General features: G+C 39.9%; 1 protein-coding gene across 1 annotated transcript in view; it reads right to left on the bottom strand.

The window, feature by feature from the left end:
• Positions 1-9,434: 9,434 nt before the first annotated feature.
• TXK (TXK tyrosine kinase) overlaps positions 9,435-18,344 on the bottom strand; it is a gene marked incomplete at its 5' end in the record, with an annotated part of 56,423 nt that continues 47,513 nt past the window's right edge. The window contains 4 exon segments of the mRNA XM_081304534.1: positions 9,435-10,061; positions 12,785-12,942; positions 14,703-14,821; positions 17,188-17,252. Coding sequence (XP_081160660.1) covers positions 9,993-10,061; positions 12,785-12,942; positions 14,703-14,821; positions 17,188-17,252 — 411 coding nt within the window. The 3' untranslated portion in view covers positions 9,435-9,992.

Genomic DNA, 18,344 nt, shown 5'->3' on the forward strand with positions numbered 1-18,344 from the left:
TCATTGTTCTAGGTATTATAAATAATCTAGAGATGGATTAAACTATACAGGAGGAGTGTGAGGGTTGTATGCAAATACTGTACCATTTTATATAAGAGATTTGAGTAATGTCAGGGGTCCTAGGATCAAGTCCCTGAGGATACCAAGGGATGACTCTAGAAGGAGAAGAGTGTCGGGTATTTGTTGGTTAACATTCCAGCATCCATCACTCCCCTTCACTGTTGGCCCTCCCAACACCTCTCAGTTCCTATGGTCAAGATAAAAGGACTTCCAGGTGAATGGATCCCACCCTGGCTCTTGAGAGAACACCTGGCTGAGTCTAAATCAATCAACCGTTTGGGCCTCTGGCTGCAGAGATTTTGTACCAGGAGGCTGCAGTGATCCGATCCAGACAGAGAGAATGCCAGGACTCTGGTGGAAAGGCCTGGACAAAGACGTTCTCTCTCTCTGGATAGTATAATTTATCAGGGTCACGTGTGAGATTACAGCATTCTCTTTTTTTTTTTTTTTTTTGACTTTTATCTGTTTTATTTTATTTTATTTTTTTTTTTTTACATTTTTTTATTGGTTGTTCACAACATTACAAAGCTCTTGACATATTATATTTCATACATTAGATTGACATGGGTTATGAACTCCCAATTTTACCCCAAATGCAGATTGCAGAATCACGTCAGTTACACATCCACAATTTTACATAATGCCATATTAGTGACTGTTGTATTCTGCTACCTTTCCTATCCCCTACTATCCCCCCTCCCCTCCCCTCCCATCTTCTCTCTCTACCCCATCTACTGTAATTCATTTCTCTCTTTGTTTATTTTCCCATTCCCCTCACAACCTCTTATATGTAATTTTGTTTAGCAATGAGTGTCTCCCTTCATTTCCATGCAATTTCCCTTTTCTCTCCCTTTCCCTCCCATCTCAAGTCTCTGCAGATTATGCTTAGTGAAGCTAGCCAAACCCTAAAAAACAGATACCAAATGTCTTCTTTGATATAATGAGAGCAAGTATGAACAGAGCAGGGAGGAAGAGTAGGAAGAAAAATTAACAGCATTCTCTTTTCTTCAAGAAGTGGTGGAAGAGGATGCAGCCTGCAGAAGGAGAAATGGAGCTTGAGTTTTGATCATAGGATGAATGTCTGCTCCCCTGGACCCGCAGTCATAGGGCCTAACGTTACTCTTCTCAACCTTGGCACCACTGACATTTGGAGCAGGATAATTCATCGATGTTGAGGGAAATGCTGTGCCTGACAAGATGTTTAGGAGCATCACTGGTCTGTGCTCATTAGATGCCAGCAATACCCCTTTCCTGATGGTGAAAACCCAGTCTAAATTGGAGTTTTGTTATGTTTGGGTCTTTAGAAAGTGACATGGAACCACCCTGGCCTCCAGAAAGATATGATTGGACCACTTTCCCTCCAACTAGCCAGGGTAGGCTGGAGGAAAAGAGAGGCTGAAATGCCAGCATCCAGCATCTCTTTCTGCTGCCAAATGTGGGGGCCATTGAGATGCAATTTATCACAATTAGTGAAAGACACAAGGCAGGTGAGGAGGGGAATGCCCAGGTTAGAACCCAGGACCAGTCCTGACAATGTATGAAAAGGGAGAAGCAGATGGCTCTGAGGGTGTTCAGGGCTTGGCTGGCTCTGCACATTGGGAAAGAAGCCCACAGGACTGGCCAAAGCAGATCCTCATGGGTTGCTTTTCAGCCAACTGTAAGCAGCAGACCCGTTGTCTGTGTGTGATCCAGCAAACATCCCTCCAGATACAGAAATCCTGTTCCATACAGGAGTTCTTCATCTTTTTTATTCCAAAGATCCCTTTGGAAGTCTGATGAAGACTTTATCCTCCCTCGTGGAATAATGTTTTCAAATGCATAAAATAGAATACACAGAACCAAAAAGGAAACCATTAGAATAAAGTTATTGAAATATTTAAAAAGCAAATGTGTGTATTTATGATATGTTTTTGTATGTGTGTTAAATGACTATATCCAGTGGCAGTCCTGAAAACTGTCATGACTTTGAAATAGTGATGAATGTAAATTCAATCTCAAGAAAGCTGCAACAACTCCCACAGGATATGAAAGTAATATTATATCTTGACAGTGCCACAAAAACTGCTTATAGAGCTTAGTTTTGAAAAAAAAAATGTTTTTTTTTCAACTATATTTAAGATTGTAAGAACTGCTAAAGTTTAGTGGTAGGTCAGTAAAAATAAAGATGTAATTTTTCCCCTTCCATGTTTAAGAATTATTCAGCCCAAAATGTGAACAGCACGGAACCAGGGGAAGAACACTTGGGTCTGGAGAAACTAGAGTCAGGATGAAGCATATTCTCCAAGGGAGTTGAGAAATCTGTCCATCACCCAAAACCCATCCTTAGGCAGCCTGAAAACTCTATCCCATTTCCACCCTTAGGGATGCTGGTGTCCAGAAGATGTTTTCACAGTAACATAATTCAAGGCAGATAGAAGGGGAAAGTACAAGAACAATACAGGCAATGGAACAGCATCTGTTATTAAAGGAAACACAATCGACTGATAGGACGCCATCTGGGGTGCTCTGGTTTCTATGTGAATTTTGTCAGGAAATAAGGAGACTGTCATTCCAGGTAAAAATGGCAGGGTTGTGATGCTCAAGGTCTGTGCTCCTCACAACACCCTCACATCCCAGGATGGAAATAAATCACACTTCCTAGGATGCAATTTAGATCCAATGAGGCCGATTAACCTGGACATGGGTGGAAAGTAGGTGGAGGCTGGTACTCAGAGTTGAAAAATAGAGAGCCTGTCTTCTCTGAGACTGGCAGCTAACATGAGGAGAGATGACAAAGACTACCCCCTTGACCCATTTGAAGTCAGGCTCCACTGAGCCCTTTTCTTGACTAGGTCTCATCTGCTGCCATCTTTGACCTGGCTTAGCAAGAATCCTGCTAAGTCAGTTTAGCAGAAATTCTCCACCCTGTATATCTGATCAAATTTCTGATTTCCTTGCTAAATATCAAAATCCCTGACTTACCTTGGGTTAGAATCCAATTAAGCCAGTTTGGCAAGATTCCTTCCTCCATGATGGTATATTTCTTCTTAGTAACTTTGTATCACTGACCCCCTCACCAGTGCTATGACTCCCAGCTATTTTAGCTGTATTCAGAGTTGAGATTAGTTTTTCTTTCCTACCACAATAGCCTTGACCCTTATTGCAATTTTCTTGAATTAAAAAAAAATAACAAATGTCAAAATACTTATTCTTTAACAGTCGAGGCTAAAGCTCTGCAGTCCTGAGGATGGGAAGATGATTCCATGAATGTGTGGAAGGCTGAGCACTAAGGGAAAGGCTTTGGAGAGAGCAGTGGCTAGGCTTTTGGCAGCTGAGACCACTGTCAGCATGGGAGCTTCTGCAAGGGAAGCAGACAGTCAGGGGCAGCTACATTCTGGAAAGGAAAACAGAACATACAACCCCAGGACAGTCTTCTCTTTGCCCACAACCATCATCTCTGATGCTCATACAGCAAGAAACTTCAGGATTCTTGTACTTCCCTGGGGAGTCAGGCATAGTGTCTTCCCTCAAACGCATTTCTCACATTCACAGCAAGGGAGAGTGAGTCTAAGTGACCAGATTTAATTTGATTCAGAAAAGCAATGTTATATTATACTTCTTACACCAAGTATTAAGGAATAACTCTATACCAGCTTTCTGTGAGTGTGTTATCTCTATTATGAGGTTGTGTTAGTCAGTTTCTTTTTTTTTTAATGTTCAAAACATTACAAAGCTCTTGACATAACCCTAACCCTAACCCTAACCCTAACCCTACCCCAAGTCAGTTTCTTGTTGTGACAAAAATACTGACCAGAACACTTAGAGGAGGAAAAGTTTATTTGGGGCTCACGGTTTCAGAGGTTCAGTCCATGGTCGGCCAACTCCGTAGCTCTGGGCCTGAGGTGAGGCAGAGCATCATGGCAGAAAGAGATGGCAGAAGAAAGCTGCTCAGTTCATGGCAATTAGGAAGCAAAGAGATGTGGGAGAGGGGAGGAATCAGAGACAAGATATAATCCAAGGCCACTTCCCCAATAACCTACTTTCTTCAACCAGTTTCCCTCTCCTAGTAGTCTCTTCATCTATCAGTGGTATAATCCAGCCAATGGATTAACCCAATGATGAGACCAGAGGCCCTAATTATTGCCTACAACTTCCACCTCTGAACCCTGCAGTACTGGGGACCCTCCAACACGTGAAGTTTTGGAAATATTACAAATTGAAATTAGAACAGAGGTTCTCCAGTTGACATCCAATTTCCTCTTGCAAAAGGAGTACTAAAATTCTTCTTCAGGTGTGGCTCAGAAAAATGACTCTTCCTGGTCCCAGACCATGCTTTTCTCCTTCATTATATCATTTGCTGGTTCTCTTCGGTTAGATAGCCTGTTCTAAATTTCATACCGTTTATGTCTGGATTTGTCCACTAATGCTACTGTCACCCAGGTGTGAACTCATTGATTCTCCAAGTTACCCTGGGTGATTAGAAGTTATATATCTGTAACCCTGATATTAACTAGTTAAACTGGCTGAAACTACCTCTACCCCATCTTCAGTGTAGCAAGTGCACAACTGATATGTATCCAACTTCTGAAAGACATAGATACATTCTAAGGCACCTTATGTGCCTGAAGTTTCTTCTGCCTCTCAGGCTTCTGCAAGTTTCATATGGTCTTGGTCCTGCATCATGTAGAACCACATATGAAATATACCCTGTACACTCCCCACACGTGCAACAAAATCCATTCAAACACAGAAGTCACGATCCCAGCACACTCTACTGAATAACTAGAGGGAACAGGGAAGGAAAGATCCATCATGGACAGCCCAAGAGAACAGAACTTCCTGCTTTCTAGTCTATTACTGCCTTCAGGAATGTCATATCCAGCTATTTATCTGCTTCTGTCCTTCCCTGCCCTTCTCCAGTTTCTCCATAGGTCAAGCGGTGCATCTGACTCCAATACTAACTCCCAAACTTGTTTAGCCAAACCTATCAAATTTCTCATCAAACATTTAACAAGACCTATACATGTTACAAACCAATTAGAGACACAAGTAGCCAACTGTGTGTGTGTGTTTGTGTGTGTATGTGGATCCCTCAGTTGATAAGAAGCTCCCATCTGTTATATCTCCAGCTCCAAATTCCTCTATCAAATTTTCCCTTTTTTGCTCTGAATTACACCTCTAATTTTTTCTCTTTTGTATCACTCAAATGTCTTCAATCCTCCTCATTACTACATACTTTAAATTATACATGTAACCCACTGCGATGCTAACAACAAAGAGTGGGAGAAAGTGATTATATTGCAGCACAGCTCAACAAACAAAACCAAATCTGAGCCAGCTCACTCTTAACAGCCCTTACATCCTTTTCATGGCCAATAGAGATGAGCCTAGATGTTGAGGATGTGGATTAATTGCAACTTCCCACATGGCTGCTATTGTGCCCTTGTTTATATCCACCTGGGAACACTGCTTAACACTGTTTACAAAAGCTATGTATGTGCCCTGCAATTTAATTCCTAGGCATATATCTAACAAAAATGTACACATATTTTCACCAAAAAGACATGTAGGAAAATGTTCATTACCCACTTGAATCAAAGTGTGAAATATGATATATCAAGAACTATGTAATGTTTTGAACAACCAACAATAAAAAAAAGAAAAAAAATGTTCATAGCTGTGGGAAGCCATTCTAACACGTGCACGTAATTGGGTGACTCCCGTTAAGGGTCTGAGGTGCTTTGGCTGTGTCGAAGCTTTCCCGGCCCTTTCCTGATGAGAGAGCCCATCCGTGTGGGGGTGTGCCTGACCACTGACCCCGGGGACCCAATCACTGACCCTGACCTTGGAGTGCAGCCCCCCCTCAACCTTCATTGGATGGAATTCTCCCCTGAATCTCTTGTTCCCCAATAAAAGGCTACTCCCCGGCGTGTTCACTCTCTCTCTCTCTCCTGCTAGCCCTGAGTAATCCTTGCTGCCCTGCTGGGTGGTTAGAGGAGGGAACCAGAGAGGGGAGCCGTCTCGGACCTAGCAATATAAATAAGGTAACTGAGTCTGTGTGTTTTATTTCGATCTCATCTAGCTAACTTTATGCCTAGAACCTCATTAATGAAACCATTGCGCAGGCCGCGTGGTAGACATAGCAACACTGATTTTAATAGTTAAAAATCAGAAACAACTCAAATAACCATCAAAAGTAGAATAAATGAATGAGATAATTATACAATGTAAGACAACACAGAAATGGGAATAAGTATAACTTAACATGAATAAAACATGGATAGGTCAAAGGAACACATTGAGTGAAAGATGGCAGATCCATGTTCTGGCTTCCGTTCATGGAAGGATTTCTTTATGAAAAATTAAAAATAGCCCATACTAATTCATGGTGTTGGGAGTCAGGATATTAATTACTCTTGGGATAGTGAATTGAATAGGGAATGAGAATGGCTTCTACAACTCTGGAATGTGCCACTTCTTTTTTTTTTTTTAAGAGAGAGAGAGAGAGAGAGAGAGAGAGAGAGAGAGGAGAGAGAAAGAATTTTAATATTTATTTTTTAGTTTTCAGCAGACAACATCTTTGTTTGTATGTGGTGCTGAGGATCGAACCCGGGCCGAACGCATGCCAGGCGAGCGTGCTACCGCTTGAGCCACATCCCCAGCCCCCACTTCTTGATTGTGTCTGGCTACACAGATGTGTTCACTTTGTGACTGTTAGGAAAGCTATACACTTATGGTCTGTGTGTGTGTTTATGTGTGTGTGAGTAAAGGGTTAATAGCAGGCCTGTTCCCTTTATCTCCAATACCTAGGTCTACCTGGGGAGATTTTTTATTTACTATCTCCCAGCACCAGTCCTTTGGAAATGACCTAAGTTCAGATAAATTTGGAATGTCAGGTGCCAAGTCAGAACCCTATTATGTACATTGTGAAACCTGTAATCTGAGGCACAGCACAAAGGGCTGAGAGACCTGTGGACTCTAAGCCTATATGACTGGTAGGCAACCAAGGGAAACCGTTTCCATGAAGGTGAGCCACAGAGCACGGCCTCATCCCCAGCAATCATGCACACTCTAGGCAGGTGAGGAGGGAGCTAGGCATCCGCGTCCATGGAGAGTTGGGAGACTTTCATGGAGACTGAAAGCTGTGCATATTCTGTTTCCTGTCTTGTATCCTTCTCCAAAGCTAAGAAAACTTAGTGGTAGATGAAATGCTGTCATATCTTGTCAGTTTGTTTGCCAGTCTCCACATATTATCTATGAGTTGATGGGACCATGTATTGGACTTCAATAAAAAGTTTACTAAAGAAAGAAATTCCTGTGACTATTCTTGCCCCCAAATAATTTTCACTGATCATATCTTCTGCTTGGCCTCCAAACCCCTTCCATTTTTTCTAAACCTCCTTTCTGCCATTTGACCTTGTGCCTGAGAGGCAAGCACTCTACCAACTGAGCTATATCCCCAGCCCCTATTGTCTCTTTTTTTAGGACTGTACAACCAGTCCCTAAAACACTTGTTCATTTCTCATGCAGAGCTGTTTAAATATTGTACTGTCTCAACTACCCACAGAGACCTTGTGTCAATAGCAAACATTAAGACTAGTTGCAAAACATAGCCCATACCCAGGAGAAGTTGTGTTTAGTTCTTCAGCTAAACAAGGAATGGAACATCTCTGTCACAGACATTTGTATTCACACGTTATCTGAAGTCTTATTTATTGAGAAATAGCTCTAGCTATTCTTGTTTCTAATTTAGTATCTTAAATTTTCCTGAAGTGTTAAAACAAAGGTGTAAAGATTGCCTCCAACTGCCAATATGTACTCTGGGAAGTGCAGTTGCAGTCACATGACCCCTTAGAATGACTTATCTCTGGGTGTCACTCTTTGCTCTGTATTTTGTACCTCTTTAGTGATGGCAGATGCCCTATAGTCAGTGCTAGCTTCTCACTGTTTGTTTCTGGGGCTTTGTTAATTTGTTCTTATTGGTTTTCTTTTTTAAGGGAATGAGGACTTTAAAGCTTAATAAAAATAGAAAAAAAACCCACCTTATTTCATATACAGATAACACATTAGTTTTTGTATTGTGCACTTTTGCTGTTAAAATAGTCACCTGCCCTCTTGAGATAGACTTTGTTTTATTTGAATTAAGGTCTCAATAGTTGGAGTGTTCTGTCTTTCCTCACCATGGCCAGAGTCACAAAAGAAAGGGTGTGATAGTGTCAGAAATATCTCAGAATCTCATGCAAACATTTCTGAAACCACTACTTGATTGATAAAATCTTTTTCTTGTACCTTCTTCTTATTTGATGTAATGCAAATTTATTGAGCAGACTGATATTCAAAGAATTCTGAGTGGAGAAAATATGATCTAAAAGCCACCAGCAACTTAGACTCTAATGAGAATCATAAACCATGTTCCTCCAGAATATCATGTAGGGTGGGACAGTATACAATTAACACACATATATTGTTAGCCTTATGGTAATTACACTTGTACTTTCTTCTTATAGGACTTCTGCAGCACTTAGAATGATTAAAACCAATTTCCAACCATTTCTACAAACAGTGCAAAAGAAAGTAAGATTTAATCATGATTGTTTGTTATTTCATTTTGAATTCAAAGTCCTAGACATCAGAAATAATGAGTCAGTGTCACATTTGGTAATCTTATTTTGTGTCTCCTGCCTTGGAAAGAATAAGTCATCTTATAGAAAAGTATAGGAGGCATTTACTATGAAAAAATAAGGTTTCTTAATTTGTCCAGTCTCACTTGTACACAGTGTGAAATCTCAGAACTGAAATCAGTTCTGAATTCCCCTAACAATGGTCATCACTGGAAATGGAAATATCATCAAGATCTGTTCAAAGGGGAACTTTGGTTAAGTTCTATAATAATGTTTAAAACTGGAATACAAGCAACCATGTGTAAAATAATCACATATGTACAAAAGGTTGTTAAATAACATACGGTAAGATTTACTAAAGACATTTCAGAATGCTCACACCCATGTAGTTCCTAAAGGTATGATTTCTATAAAGATCTGTACAGTTACAAAGCACAAAATTCTGCTACAGAGGCTCCTTTACTCCATGACCTGGCAGAATCCACTTTCACCTTCTATGCATGGAATACTGAAGTACAAAAGTCACTCTTCTTTAGGAAAGAAATTTCCTTAGCCTTGGGAAGATTCAGGTTCTCCTGTACCCTCGAGGGTTCTCAGTTATCGCCATGAAGAGCAGTCACTAGGAGATTTGTTATGGAACCTGTTTTAGTCAGCGGTTTTTCTGTGGTGACCAAAAGACCCAATAAAAACAATTTTAGAGGAGGAAAAGTTTATTTTAGGGTTCATGGGTTTCAGAGGTCTCAGTCCATAGACAACTGTCTCCATTCCTTTGGGTTTGAGGTGAGGCCAAATATCATGGTAGAACAGTGTGGTGGAGTACAGATGCTCAGGACATGGCCATAGGAAACAAAGAGAGTCCCCTCACCACAGACAAAATAAATACTCCAAAGTCATGTCCCCAATGACCTACATCCTCCAGACATATCCTACCTTCTTACAGTTATCGCCCAGTTAATCCCTATCAGAGGATTAAAGCACCAATTAGATTAAGGTTCTCATAACTATTCATTTCACCTCTAATCTTTCTTGCATTATCTCACACATGAGCTTTGGGGGGACTCTAATATCTAAACCATAACAGAGTCTTTTTCCATCTTCACATATGGATGTGAAAGATAAGACAGGAGTGTAGAAATCCCTCTCACACATGCAGAAAAACTATTGTCAGAATGTTCTCAAACTTAAAACAATTTGAAAAGCCTGGGATCTCTGTCCTATTTCCAGGAATCAGCAGCTCTACAGGAAGATATTTCCTTTAGTGGCATCCCACTCATGATTAGCTCTTGTGACAATTTCACAAGATGATCCTCTGGGTTGGCATTCCATTTCAGGTCACCAGGTTTCTGCAATTTCTGTGAGCACTTGTAGCAACTCAGTAAATGCTGGGCGGCCTTTAGGGGTCTGGAAAAGGGAAATGAAGACGTCAGCTCAACTAATAACACTCAGACACCAGCTGTGGATCTTGTTGGCAGAGAACGGGATCCAGCCTGGTTCTTCACAAAAAGAAAAGAAAGACATCTTGGCTGATACACTGTGGCATGATTTGCATTTGAACAAGGCGAGACTGTGAAAATTTAAGAGTAAAGATTACTGCAAAAATAAAATGGCTGGAACTGACTAGCTGGGCATGGTGGTGCATGCCTACAATCCCAGACTCTGGGGTGGGTTGGGGTTTAAAGCAGGAAGATCACAAGTTCAAGGTCAGTCTTAGCAACTTAGTGAGAGCCCCCCCTATCTTAAAAAAAAAATTAAAAGGTCTGGGAATGTAACCAGTACCCAAACAAACAAACAAAAAACTATAAATACTAGCCACATGTGGTTATTTAAATTTAAATCAAATAAAAGTTCAAGTTCACTTCTTCAGTCACACTAATCACTTTTCAAGTCCTCAATAGCCAGAGGTAGCTACAATATTGACAGCACAGATACAGAACATTTCCACCATTACAGAAACATCTATCGGACAGCAGCATCACCTTGGAACCCTATTTGGATGATCTGAAACCTGACACATATAAGGGCAAAGAAAGATTTCACTCAAACAGCAAAAGACATGTTTCCATGAGGGACTTTGTGGATCCTGGGACACAGGCTGTGCTGTCTTTAGGCCCAGTCAATAAAATCCCTGGTCATGGAGCCAGGAATCAGAACATTTTTTTCTATTTCACTGATGGATGTGATTTGGCTCTGGATTTGTGAGGAAGAAGAAATGGCGCTGTTGTTCTGATTCCTGGCCATTACTTTGCACCAAGTGTTTAGGCACCCCTAGACTCAAATGAGATCACAACACCTTGAAATCTATAGGAAATGGAGTTATTCACAATATCTGTATTCTCATGCAGGTCACTGTCAGCTGGGTGGGGGAAGACACCACACTTAGTGGCTCATAAACAGAGGGTTCCAACAATAAGGACAGAGCAGATGATAACAGCACACATTAGAGTCCTCTCTGAGACTCCAAAAATAAATTGTGGAGTCTCTTGAAGAGGCTGAAGTTCTGCAGGCAGAGCCTATAAAACATGTTTATCAATGGTAATGTGATCTCATTTGAGTCTGGGGTGCCTAAACACTTGGTGCAAAGTAATGGACACAGTCAACTTTTGCTAACAAATAAGCCAACATAATGAAAACACTGTTTTAATCAGTTTTCCAGTGACAGTTTGAGATTGAGGTCATTTGTTGATCTTTCTTGGAGCATCCATTTACCCCTCCCCCTTCTCTGTCTCATATCCAACAGATATGTAACATCTCACTAAGTATTCTATGCACACATATATGTATATTGTTTCATATACATTTGCTGAAGTTATGATGAATTTATCCCCTAATAAGTCCATCATAAGTTGAAAATATTATAAATCAAAAATGCATTCAATTCACCTAATCTAAGAACATCATAGATGAGTAACACTGTCCAACCTAGAGTCTTGGTTGTTTACTGTGATCATGTGGCTGCCTGGGAGCTGTGGCTTACCAACTCTGCCCACTGTCCTTCAGGAGAATCATGCCTCATTTTTCTATCCCAGGAAAAAAAATCAAAATTAAAGATATGGTTTCCATTGAGTGTATGCCACTTTTGTACTATTATAAAGGTGAACTTTGGTAAGTCAAACCATTATAACTATCATGTGTATATTCCTGAGCTCTCTATGTTGTTATTGCAAGATGTTCTTAAGACAGCTGTTTGTTCCCAACAACTTACTTAACATTTTTCTATATCTTTCAAGATTCCCTGTGGACCAATTAATTAATCATGTGTAACATATTTTAATACATTGGGAATTTTCATAATTCCTGAAATGGGAACAAACACATTGCTCTTGAAATACTGGCTTTTCCAGTGTCTGTGGTTTAGGAATGGAGTGATTTTTTTTTTTCTTTCAGGCAAGAGGAAACTCCTCATGGGGCTGTGATTTTTCTAGCCCGAGACCATCAGCGGCAAAGAGAATAGAGCTCTCAAAGCCGCAGGGGAGTCTGATGAGAGCAGAGGGGTGTGTTGAGTCAGTGCCCAGAAAAGGCAGTACTGGGACAGAAACCCCTCTACTTTATTTTTTAAACTTGGCATTTCAACCAAAGAAGAAACGGGGCTCCTGAGAGATGATTTCTAAGTGGTGATCGCTGGCACACACTCTGCTTTCATTTCTAGTTTGCTTTTCTCTCTCCAGCAGGAGTCTTAAGTGCCATAGAGAGATGAAACCCATTCCTTCTAACCTTGAAAAGCAAGGAAAATCAAAGTGAAGTGAAGGAAATAAAACACCAGCCTTCTTTTTCCATGTGGAAGCTTAGCAAACCGTGGTTCTACCCTTGGGTTCACCAACCAATTCTCAAAAGGTCATATCTCATCGTTTTGGGCTTCAATAACACCAACGGTTTCTGCAAAAACTCATCTTAGAAAGATAAGATTTGGCAGATACACTGAGCTCCTCAGCAGAGAGGCCACTGTGAAAAACAAAATGCACACATGACTGTACAGTGGGAGTTTCAAATAGAATGAGTATTTTGTCCCTCAGGGTCATCAAGAAGACAAGCAGCTTTTACTGCCATGAGAGTCTTGGGTAACGTTGGTGAGAACAGGTTTGCTTTCATGGGCTGGGGCTGCCAACCAGGAAAGGCAGGACACTCACCTCATGCCAGCAGCTGTACATAACTTCATATACGGCCATGGGGGCCAGGTGAGGGCGATATAGCCGGAAACCGTTAGAAATGGCTTCCACGACTTGGAGATTTGACTTATTTTCAAAAGGCATTTTTCCTTCTGTGAAAACTTCCCACATTAAAACTCCTGTGAATAAAATGCACAAAAACAAGAGGTTGGTGAGAAATTGTTACTTAGAACTGCAAGAACAGTTGACTTCAAATTACTGTTATTTTATTATTTTTCTTCTTCAGCCTTTGAGTTATAATCATCCAAAATGAGACTCTTCTATCTAGGAATCAGGTCATGCACACCTGAGTTTTTGAAGAGTACTGTAACTCAAACACAACCCCAGAGAAGGCAAAATCTTTCCTTTTCCATTTGTCTTGATGACCTCCATATTGGAAGAAAATGCTGGCGGCAATTTCATTTCCAAGTACCACTCACATCCCCATGCCCTGAAATCATTGAGCCTTTCTGCTACTCCATAGAAAATGACAGAATTGTGTGAACCTCTGCTGCCTGCTAAGACTAAGTTTTTCACAGGTTCCTCTTTTACTGAAATACGACACTGCTGGGCAGGGGCCTAGACTGTCTAGTGGGAACTCTGTACATAAGGCAGTGTTTAGTAATCACTGATTGATTGTTGATTGACTAGTGAAACTCCTTTAAGAACTCCCAATTTGAGTTCATTTAACTATAAACCTGTTTTATAAATATTGATTTGGTATCGGATAGAAACCAGGCCTATTCTTGGGCCGGATGATTCTATAAGAATGAAACTAGTTCACCTCCTTAAGAAGTTCACTGTCCAGGGAGGAAGAGAGAAAAGTGGTCAGGTAATATTTAGGCGGTTCTCATTGTTCTGTAGCCACTTGATGAAAGAGATGAAGCCCTCGTATCACTATTCAGAGGTCTCATAACTCACCTATGCTCCCCAGTGAAGCATAAAACATTACCTACAGCACCATAAGGCAATGGAGAGGTAATGAGAGCAACAATACAAGCATAACCTCACTATGGACAATAAAATTCATACCCTTCTTAGGGCCCAAACCCAAAAGTTATCCAGGAAGTTCTGAATGAAAGAAAATAGATAGGTTTTTGCATATTTATTGCCATGTTTTGAGAATCAAGCCAAAGAACAAACTGCATTAGACATGGTTCCATGGTTTCTCTTCCTCAGTGAAGAAATATCACCCAGTATAAATTAACAAACAGATCCTAAAGACACCTATGTCTAAACCTACAAAATGTAAAGGTAATGAAGTAAATGAGATGGAACCACTTTTTTTTTTTCTAATTCGGGTTTTAAGTTCAGGTTTATTAAACACACATAAAGTTTATTAAACACACATAAATTCAGTGATGACTTAAGATCATTTTTCCTTCAAATCTTTGTAAGATAGAAAAGTTGGTTGGGTTTGTTTGCTGGATCAGTAGAGTCTTTGCTAGGGTTTTAAAACAAGTGCTCACCAAAAAAGAAAAAGTTCCAAAAAGACAGACTCATGTAAAAGGTGTTTGATGCCAGTTGCCAAAGATGGTCTGGATGTGGTTAGAGCACAACAGGAAGCACAGCTACAAAATACTTTTTTTTTTTTTTTTGGTACCAGGGATTGAACCAGGGGCACTTAACCACTGAGCCACATCCCCAACCCTGTTTACATTTTATTTAGCGACAGAGTCTCACTAAGTTGTTTAGGCCCTGGCTAAGTTACTGAGGTTGACTTTGAACTCTGGATTCTCCTGCTTCAGCCTCCTGAGCCACTGGGATTACAGGCATGTGCCACTGAGCGTGGCATGAGAAGAATGTTTTTTAAAGGTCGCCTTTTATTAAGAAATAAAGATAAAAAGATTACCCATTTGATTAAAACAAGCAGCACCAAAGGAGCATTGAATGCACTCACCAAATGACCAGACGTCAGATTTACTGCTGTATTTGTTGAAATGGAAAACTTCAGGAGGGGACCACTTGATTGGGAACTTGGCTCCAGAAGAACTGATATATTCATCATCCAAAACATACCTACAGTCACCAGATTCAAAACACACTATGTTAATTACCTCCACGATCTATTAACTTAAAATCCCTGATTTGCCAAAAGACATATTTTACCCCAGAAAGGTTCTATATACATTCTCTTCTCATTAGCAGAGTGTGAAATTATCCTTCAGAGGGTTTTCTCCCCAAACCAAATCTCATTGAGTTTATTTTCATTGGATCTTAGAAAACCATAACAATTCCTCAGTTCAAAATAGTGGCCTACTCTATATGTTTATTTTGATTCATTCTTAACTATATAAAGAGGCATTCCAAATGTTCTAACAGCCAAAATTATTTTTTCAAAGATAGAGAGGAGAGAGAGAGAGAGAGAGAGAGAGAGAGAGAGAGAGAGAGAGAGAGAGAATTTTTTAATATTTATTTTTCAGTTTTAGGTGGATACAACATCTTTATTTTATTTTTGTGTGGTGCTGAGGATCGAACCCAGCGCCCCGCGCATGCCAGGCAAGCGCTACTGCTTGAGCCACATCCCCAGCCCCACAGCCAAAATTATTTAAAAAGAAATAAAAGACCAGACTTCTTAGACTAAAAAAGAATGAATTCTAAATTGAATGCTATATTTTCTTTCATGTACACATTTTTGTGGGGCATAGAGAAGGGGAAGGGAGAATAAAAGCATATGAGCAGAATACACTTTGATGTGAAAAATCTCTAAAATATTGGTATGATAAAAAGAACTAGGAATTGGAGAAGATAATGCTAAGTGAAGTTAGCCAATTCCAAAAAACAAACGGCGAATGTTTTCTCTGATATAAGGTGACTGACTCATAGTGGGGTTGGGAGAGGGAGCATGGGAGAAATAGACGAACTCTAGATAATTGTCCTCTCCTTAAAAAAATATGAAACTCTCTCTCTCTCTCTCTTATTTTTTTTTTTTTTTGTACTCAGGAATGTCAAAGTATGGGAATCTGGAGAGAAGATACAACAACTAATGTGTGCTTGTTGCCCCTTGAATGCACAATATAATTTTAAAATTATTTATTATTATTATAAATTATAATTATAATTTTTAAATTATGTATTAATGTTGCTCCCACACTCCCACTTTTCCCCCATGTACTCCATCTCACACCAACTTTAAGATCTCCCATATTGAGTCAGAGGTCATTCTACTTAGATAAAGAATGAATAAGAGGAAATAAAGGAACAAAAGCCATTTTCCATAGACTTGGAGTTTCTAGAGTCTACATAGAAAAGAAGGACTGGGTTATTAACAAGACATTTGGGGAGATGGATCATGAATTCTCACCAACACCACCACCACCATTCATCCATTTACCTAGAAAAAGATTTCCTGGGCTAAGAGGAAGGAAGAACTGCAGGGAGAGAAAAGGAGTACCAGGCATTGGTGATAACTTCTACCCTGTAAGGGCGGCCCAGGTCACATAGCAGGAAAAGATGCTCTCTCTCCTATATTGGGTCAGTGAGACTCAAGATCAAAACAGAACATATGCCTTCTTTCCCAGATGATGGCCCAGGAAAGGCAAAAATTCCAGAGAATAAATGACTGTGGATGTGCCTAGGTAAGTGAGATCTATGGAATTTTCTAGTCATAGAGAATGCCAGTTCTGAAGGAATTTGCAGGCAGAAATTCAGAATGAGTGAGAAGTCACCTGTGTGGTTGGCTGGCTGAAGCAGGAGGATGGTGGTTACAAAAATGTCATTGTGCATGGATAACAGCATCACCAGAGAAGTCACCTCCCTCCCAGAACCCAGCCCCATGACACATCTAGAACTGGGACACTGATGTTGAAGAAAGTCAGAGAGAAACCCTGGATTTATTGATGTTAAGTTTCTAGTGCCCCAAAGAAAAGGGGACTCAAAATGTTAATTACATTGAATTGCAAAATACATGGCTAAATCTCTCACACTCTTGGGTTGTAGACATGAAGCCAGCTACTCCACTCCATAATACATGTGTTTGATGGTGACCTAGAAAGTCAGGGCTGAACAAATACATCTTTTCCTTTTTCTTCCAAAAATCTACACTTATCAGGAAAGTATTTTTCTTAATCTTACACAGATGAGTGGACTGAGAAATTCTTTTTGATTTAAGACCTACCATAGTTTTGTTAATGATGACCTGAAAGATAAGAAGAGGCCACAGTAAGTAAATGCCTATCTCACAGTTAAAACTGGCACATGTCCTGAAATCCAAAGTGGGTCAGCAGGCTACACAACCACACCAACACTTCCCCCAGATGAAAAGAGCAGAGGAGAGCATCTTCAATTTCTCCATAAATAAATGTAAGATTCCTTATAATGAGTGAAAAATATAGATACAGATATAAATATAGCTGATTTAAATTATATCTAGATTTATCACTTACCTGGTCATTCCAAAGTCCGAAATCTTTACTATACATGTAGAACTGACCAAACAATTCCTTGCTGCCTATAAAAAGAAGAAAATAATCCAATTTGACTCTAAGTTTTTCCTTCAAGAGTCTCTGAGCTGGGTGTTGCACAGGGTGCTGGGTCATTCCCAGCACTGAAAAAAGCATCTGCTCTCCTTTTCCTTAGTTTTCACACACCTCTTGGTGTGGCCAGCCGTACTACTGTTATGATAATACCTATCAACGTTACATATGATTTAACAGCCTGCCTTTATAGGATGAATTTTACTGATTCTTTAATGTAGTAACAAATTGAAATGTCAACAGTTTTTAAAATGTTTAATCTTTCTCATGAAATATACTTCATAAATATGAGGATTAATTTAATCTAACAATGATAAACAATGAGTCTTTGCCTATCAGAACTAAGGCAAAAACAAGTAAACAAGTAAAAGAAGAAGCCCAATATCCATGAAAGATAAGAAAAGTCATTTCATATCTTTAGGATCTCTACTAGGTGATAAAAATTAAGAAATTATAGTTTAAAAACTGAAATTTCACTGAAGATAACTATTTTGTAGTGATAATTTCATATAAAATTACTGCAGTGAACTAAATATGGTACAATATAAAATAGTTGATTCCCAAACGATCCATCTTTACCAACTTAATCAAGAAAATCATTAATTTGGTTGTTTAGCATCATAAAGTTGAACTGCTTGATAGAATTTTTTTCTTTTCAGCCAATTTGTGGTTCAATGGGTCCAGCAACAAAAGCAAAAACTTAGCCAGGTGCAGTGGTGCACACCTGTAATCCCAGTGACTCCAGAGGCTGAGGCAGGAGGAGCACAAGTTGGAGGGCAACCTGTGTAGGGATTCTGACCGTGGAAATGTACAGGGAAGCATTCCCCTAGAAAGAAAACTCCCAGCGGGTTGGGGGTGCGGACAGTAACAGCCACCCTTAGAATGCCCTGTAATCTCTCTTAGGATCTAATAATATAGCTAATAAATGTGCAATGTCTAGCTGGTACGGCAATGCTCTGAGATGCCTTTATGTTAGAGCTTCATCAAGCCTCGCCCTTGATTGCAGGCACATAGCTCCTGGGAATAGAAGAACTTGTTTGCTAGATAACTACAATGTTTCATCAAGC

This window comes from Spermophilus citellus, assembly GCF_964194105.1.
Source record: "Spermophilus citellus genome assembly, chromosome: 8".
In the NCBI taxonomy this organism is placed as follows: Eukaryota; Metazoa; Chordata; class Mammalia; order Rodentia; family Sciuridae; genus Spermophilus; species Spermophilus citellus.